Here is a 6,593-nt window from a genome sequence, read left to right as displayed (position 1 = left end):
ATATATGTATAGGAGCTCTGGTGGCGTAGTGACTAAGGCATTTGACTGCTAACTGGAAGGCTGGCAGTTCAAAACCACCAGCCACTCCTCAGAAGGAAGATTGGGCAATCTATTTCCATAGAGATACTGCCTCGGAAACCCAAGGAGGGGTCGCTATGAGAATAACTGTTTTGTCTCTTTCATGGGTTATAATTAATAGCTTAAAACTTACTGTATATATGGATAATTTAGTACTTAAATATATTAATTTACAGAATTTTCTAATAAGTGTCATTTTCACACCAAATCTTCACTGCCATTTTTCTGTCTATTCATACAATCTTTTGACATTTTCCTCACATTCTTTCACTATTTAGAAAAGTTTATGATTTCATTTCAAACTTAGAGATTTTATTGTTCGTGTATTCTAGAGGCAATTCATTTTAACAATCTGAACACACAGTCCTGTAGCCATCATGGGGTATCCCATTATTTAAAATTCTCTATCTAAAGTTTCTATTCTTTGTAGATATGCTGTACCCCCTGTATATGCATGTTGATGTTGTTGGGTGCCTTCCAGTTGGCTCCGACTCATAGCAGCCCTACGTAGTATGAAACATAGACCCTACGTAGAACGAAACACTGCCCAGTCCTGCACGAGCCTCACAATCCTTGCTATACCTGAGCCCATTGTGTCAGCCACTGCGTCAGCCCATCTCGTATATGTATTGCATGTTGTTGTTGTTGTTGTCGTTATGTGCATAGTCAACTTTAAATAATTTATTTTCATTTAATGTCTCACTGCCCATGCAATCGTCTCCTCAAAGTATTCTAGATTAGGTAAATTTGATTCTCCTACAAAATTTGTTTCCTTCAGTCTCAGTTTTCAGTCTTTTCTTTTTTATTATAGACTCCACTAGCTTGCCTGATATGGATACCCTTCTTTAACAGGAATTAAGCTGGTAATAAGGCCCCGGTGGTGCAGTTGTTAAGGCATTTAGCTGCTAACCAGAAGGTCAGCAGTTTGAACCCACCAGCTGCTCCGTAGGATGACGATGAGGCAATCTACTTCTGTAAAGCTCTATAGCCTTGGAAACCCTATGTAGGGCATTCTACTCTGTCCTATAGGGTCTCTAAGAGTCAAAATTGACTTGATGGCAGTAGGTTTGGTCTGTTTTTTGTAAGCTATTAGTATTAACAGATTGACAACCCTGGGATAGACCCTCTTACAGACAAGAGGAAATATTTTTAATAGTAATTTACTGTTCTCGCCTTTATATTCCTTCAAAACTGTTAGGTGTTACTGGGCAGGAAGGGGAGGAGACTAGGTTAGGGTTGGGGATGGTAAATGGAGAGTGAAACTAAATGTACACGAAATGTTGGAAAAAAAACCTGTTAGGTGGATACTATCTGGTCTTAACTTATGCCTCTGTGGGAAATTTACTCTCAAATCCATCTTCCACACATATGTAAGATGATGTATATACATGATTATTCATTGCAGCTATTTTTATAATAGCACAATATTAAGAACAACATAAATGTCTATCAGAGGTTAAATAAATTCTAGTAAATCCAGACTTTGGAATATTATGCTGCTATAAAATGAGCTTACGCAAGCTCTTTGTCTACTAATACCTAAATTATCTAGTACCTCATATCTAACTTATATTATGAAAAAATAAAAAGTCATAATTGTTTAAAATATGTTAAGAGGGAATAAAAGAGTGTACCTTCCTACATATGTGAAAAACATTTCTGGATGGACATACATTAGTAGCCCTACAGGAAGGGCCTGGATGCTGGGGTTAGGGGTGTTAGTGAGACTTTCCATTCTCCGACCTGTATATTTTTGATATTGTATTCTGTGACTGTACTGCTTTTTTATTTATTTAAAATTATCAAAATGAAAAGGATAGAAGGAAATGTTGACACATTATGAAAAATGTAACTAATGTCACTGAACAATTTGTGTAGAAATTGTCAAATGAGAACCCAATTTCCTGTGTGAACTTTTACTGAAAACATAATATTATTATTTAAAAAAAAAAAAAAATATATATATATATAAAGGGACTGGAGAATGAGCAGAAATTTGGTATTTAAAATCCTTAAATGAATGAAAGTGTTTACATGTAAAAACAGGTTTAAAAGAGTGGGACTACTTTGGGCCTGGAATTGAACTCATTCCTGTGGCTTCCAGCCAAACAATAGGCATATAAGATGAACGCTGGCAGTTCAAACCCACCAGCCACTCCTCAGAAGGAAGAGATACCGCCTCAGAAACCCAAGAAAAGTTCGCTGTGAGTTGGGACCGACTCGACAGCAATGAGTTAGGTAGGTAGGTAGGTAGGTACTTTCCTTAGAACAATCCACCATGAGATCAGAAGGGCAGCATTTGCCCAGGAGATAGCTCAGAGGGCAGGAATGCATAGCAAAGAAGGACACAGGGAAAAGGTAATCACAGGGAGGAAGTTAGAAGAGAGTTGTTATATTGTGGGGATTGTAATCAATGTTGGGAAACAAAATGTGTGTGAACTATTGAATGTTGTTACATGTGTGCAGTCGAACCCGACTCATAGCGACCCCTCCTTGGGTTTCCAAGGCAGTATCACTATGGAAGTAGATTGCCCAACCTTCCTTCTGAGGAGTGGCTGGTGGGTTTGAACTGCAAGTCTTCTAGTTAGCAGTTAAGTGCTTTAGGCACTACTCTACCAGAGCTCCTGAACTATTGAATGGAAAATGACGTTTCTCTGTAAACTTTCACTCAAATCACAATAAAAAGTTAAAAAAATAAAATAAAATAGAGTGGGACTAGTCAGCGTAGAAAGAGAAAACTAAAGACAAGTATAAAGTAAAAACAAATTCCAGATGACCTAAGTTTTGAAATTAAGGTCTGATTATAACTTAGAAAATTTCTTCCTTTTGCCTTGTCATTCCTATCTCTAATTCCCTAGTGAATTCAGTTTACAAAAATTTAAAATTTCATGGAAACAGAGGTATTTGCCTATTTTATTCACAGCTGTATCCCTAGCACTTAGAATAACACTTGGCACATAATAGACATTCAATAAATATTGAATAAGTTGCTCCTATAATTAATGATAGCCTTTTCTAGTAATACATTTTAATTTGTCATTTGTAATTTTATGTTAAAGAATTTCCCTTAGATAGTAACCTGAAACACAAATGCTAAGGATGACAGGCTAATTGTCACTTGTCCTGACCCATTTCTGATATTTGCATTTAAAAAAAATCAGGACCAGGACCTGCTCCACCAGGTCACCCAAGCAGCAAAGTTTTCATAACCTTCCATCACCCATTTGAAGAACCATACATGCTTTGGTGAACCCAAGATGATAAAAAACATTCAGAATAACTGGCAAGGATCTCCATAAACTTTTGATGTTTTAGAGATCAACCATGATCCACAAACTATACCTTAGCATCTCTGCTAAAGATATAAATAGATGAAATGGATCAAGTTATATAGCATTTCTTATTTCTTAAAAGATACATGTACTTTTGCTATCTGAAACTGGCTTCCATGCACAGATCTACAAGAGAATGTTTGAAAACATGTGATCTGACAAGTATAGTTATAGGGCAATGAGGGAAGATAGTTGAAATTAGGACTATACTAGAAAACTGGACAGACAATAGTTACAGCTACCTGGCACGCTGGATCAGCCTATAAGCAATGTACTTGCGGAATAGATATCCCAGTCGAACTGTGTCTGTATGAAGTGTCTCAATTATGAGCTTCCTAGCTGTTGCATGTAGCTGTGAAGGGAATCCAGAAATTTTTGTGGCCTGACTTAGGAGTACCAGGTTCTTCCTCTGAGCCTCCACATCAACAAAGTACTTCTTCTCTTCCTCTTCGAGCTCTTGAGGAGAGGAAGGTGGCACGATCATCTTGGGTCTCTTGATGGCTGAAACAGAGGTCAGTATCCAGGACTTGTCTATAGGAGGGAATCTGGATTTCTGGTCCCATTCAGAAAGTGAGGCCTCTGATGTTTTGAGTTGTTGAGTAACAAGAGAAGGTAGTGGTGTTAAAGGCTTCACAAGAGTAGAAAGGGCCTCCTCGTCAATGTAAGGGGTTTGTGAAATTGGTGTCCTTGTGTAATCGGTGAGATAGGGCTGAACGGTTCTAGATTGTTCCATGGCAAAAGGATCTCGGAGCATCTGGGTTTCTTCAGAAGTGCCAGAGACTTCTGACGTTTGACGCTTCTTAGTGGTGAGAGGGGCTTGTGCCTTGAACTTTGGAGCACTGGGAGGGACAAATGCTGATTTCAGAGAAGAAATAACTTCTAATCCTTCCTTTCTTTTCTTAGAGACAGCAGAGGTTAAGTCTTTCTGGGGTTTTCCAGGAGTTGGAAGAGCCCATAATGTGGGGGGCTTCTCAGGGGTGGGAGGGACCCATAATGGGGAAGGTTGCCCTGGAAGTATCCATGGTGCTAGATCCTGCCCAAGGGTAGAAGGGCCCCAGAGAGGGGTCTGGGATACCTGGGGCTGCTCAGGGAGGGTAAAGGGTCTGGATTCCAGCAGCTTTCCAGGGATGGAAGAGGTCCCAGATACCAAAGGCTGCCCAAGAGAGAGACTGGGGATTTGCCCAGAGGTGGGTGAGACTCCAGGTAGGAGAGGCTGCCTGGGGGTGAGAGAAGACTTTAATATCAGGGGTGACTCGGGAGTGAGAGGGCCCTTAGATATGAAGAGCTGACTAGGGGTAGGAGGGATTTCTGGTGCTAGGAGATGCCGAGGGGTGGGTGGACCCCTAGAGGAAGGAAGGGTCTGTGGTGCCAGTAACTTCTCAGGGTCAGAAGCAATCCCCATCACTGGGGATGTCCCAAGGCTGAAGGGGGATTGGGTGAGAGAAGACGTTGGTATTTGCAGAGGAGAGACCCCAAATGTAGAACATGTCTCAGAAATAGGAGATGATGCCAGGAGCTGGCGAGAACTTGGAGAAAATCTTGATGTAAAGGATTGCTCAGGGAAGAGAGAAGCCTCTAATTCTTGAAATGGTCTAAGAGTAGAAGGAGCCAGTGTAGGGAACTGCTTAGGAATGTGAGGAGCACTTGGTGTGAAGGATTGATCAGTAACAGAAGAAATCCCAAGTTCTGGGGTACGTTCTGAAGGAGGACCAGTCCAGAGTTGCGAGGGCTGCTCACCAGTGAAGGGAGCTCTTGATTTTAGGTCCTGCTTAGGCATGAGGGTAATATCCACTGGCTGGGCCTGTCCTAGGGTGATGGGGACCCCCAAAGATTGAACTTGCTCAGGGGTAAGGGGAGATCCCAAGACATGGGCTTTATCTAAGGTGACAGGGACTCCTAATTTCCTGAACTGCTCTGGAGTAAGAGGAACTCCCAATACTTGAGCTTGTGCTAAGGTAAGAGGGGGCCCTAAGGTTTGGGCCTGCTTGAGGGTAGGAGTGACAGCTGACACCCTGGCACTTTCTGGGCTACTGGGGACTCCCAATTCTTGGGCCTGTCTTATACTGAGAGGAGCTTCTGAAGTTAATGAAACCCCTGTTTCCTGGGCCTGTTTGGGGGAGGGAGTGACCTCCAGACCATGGGTCTGCTTAAGAATAAGTGTCTTTGGTATTGCTTGAACATTTTCTGGAGTGACAGGGACTCCCAATTTATCAGCTTGCTCTTTAGTGAGAGGTACCTGTAACGCCTGGGCCTGCTCAGAGCTGAAAGGGACCCACTGTGACTGAGCTTGTTCAGGAGTGAGAGGAAGCCCCAGGCCATAGACTTGCTCAGGGGTGAGGGTGATCCCCAAAGCCTGGGTCTGCTGTGGTGTGAGAGTAATCCTCTCTGTTTGGACCTGTCCATGGGTTATAGGGGCCCTAAATCTCTGATCTGGTTCTTCAGTTGGAGGGATCTGCATTGCATGGACCTGTTCTGAAGTGAGAGATGTCTTTAATGTCTGAGTCTGTTTAGGGGTGATAGGAACCCTTAATATCTGGGCTTGTTCCAGAGTGAGAGGCTTTAATGCCTGTGCCTGCTTAGGTGTGAAAGGGATCTGCAATTTGGGGGCCTGTTTAAGATTAAGAACAGCCCTCAATGCTTGAGCTTGCTGAGATGTGAGAGTGATCCCCTGTACCTGAGCCTTCTCAGGGGTGACTTTGATCCCCAGTGCCTTAACCTGTTGAGGGGTGAGAGTGACCTGTAGTGCCTGGGCCTGCTGAGGGGTGAGAGTGACCCCCCGTGTCTGAGCCTGCTGAGGGGTGAGGATGATCCCCCGTGCCTGAGCCTGCTGAGGGCTGAGGATGACCCCCTCTTCCTGGGCCTCCCTGGGGGTGAGGGTGACCCCCAGTGCCTGGGCCTGCTGAGGGGGGAGGGTGATCCCCAGTGCCTGGGCCTCCTCAGGGGTGAGGGTGACCCCCTGTGCCTGGGCCTGCTGAGTGGGGAGGGTGATCCCCAGTGCCTGTGCCTGCTGAGGGGGGAGGGTGATCCCTAGTGCCTGGGCCTCCTCAGGGGTGAGGGTGACCCCCTGTGCCTGGGCCTCCTCAGGGGTGAGGGTGATCCCCAGTGCCTGGGCCTGCTGAGGGGTGAGGGTGACCCCCAGTGTCTGGGCCTGCTGAGGGGTGAGGGTGATCACCTGTGCCTGGG

At 44.0% G+C, this 6,593-nt stretch overlaps 1 protein-coding gene across 1 annotated transcript in view; it reads right to left on the bottom strand.

The window, feature by feature from the left end:
- The window catches only part of FAM186A (family with sequence similarity 186 member A), a 93,814-nt gene that overhangs the window by 10,820 nt on the left and 76,401 nt on the right, over window positions 1–6,593 (bottom strand). Inside the window, exons 5-9 of the mRNA XM_007937945.1 lie at window positions 5,878–6,582; window positions 5,590–5,805; window positions 5,238–5,517; window positions 4,664–5,009; window positions 3,653–4,627 (exon numbers count right to left, since the gene is read on the bottom strand). Of these exons, the coding sequence (XP_007936136.1) occupies window positions 3,653–4,627; window positions 4,664–5,009; window positions 5,238–5,517; window positions 5,590–5,805; window positions 5,878–6,582 (2,522 nt within the window). The remainder of the gene's footprint in view (window positions 1–3,652; window positions 4,628–4,663; window positions 5,010–5,237; window positions 5,518–5,589; window positions 5,806–5,877; window positions 6,583–6,593) is intronic.

This window comes from Orycteropus afer, unplaced genomic scaffold, assembly GCF_000298275.1.
Source record: "Orycteropus afer afer isolate SDZICR_OR568_19922 unplaced genomic scaffold, OryAfe1.0 scaffold00045, whole genome shotgun sequence".
Classification (NCBI taxonomy): Eukaryota; Metazoa; Chordata; class Mammalia; order Tubulidentata; family Orycteropodidae; genus Orycteropus; species Orycteropus afer.
This window is presented reverse-complemented; position numbering and strand designations above follow the sequence as displayed.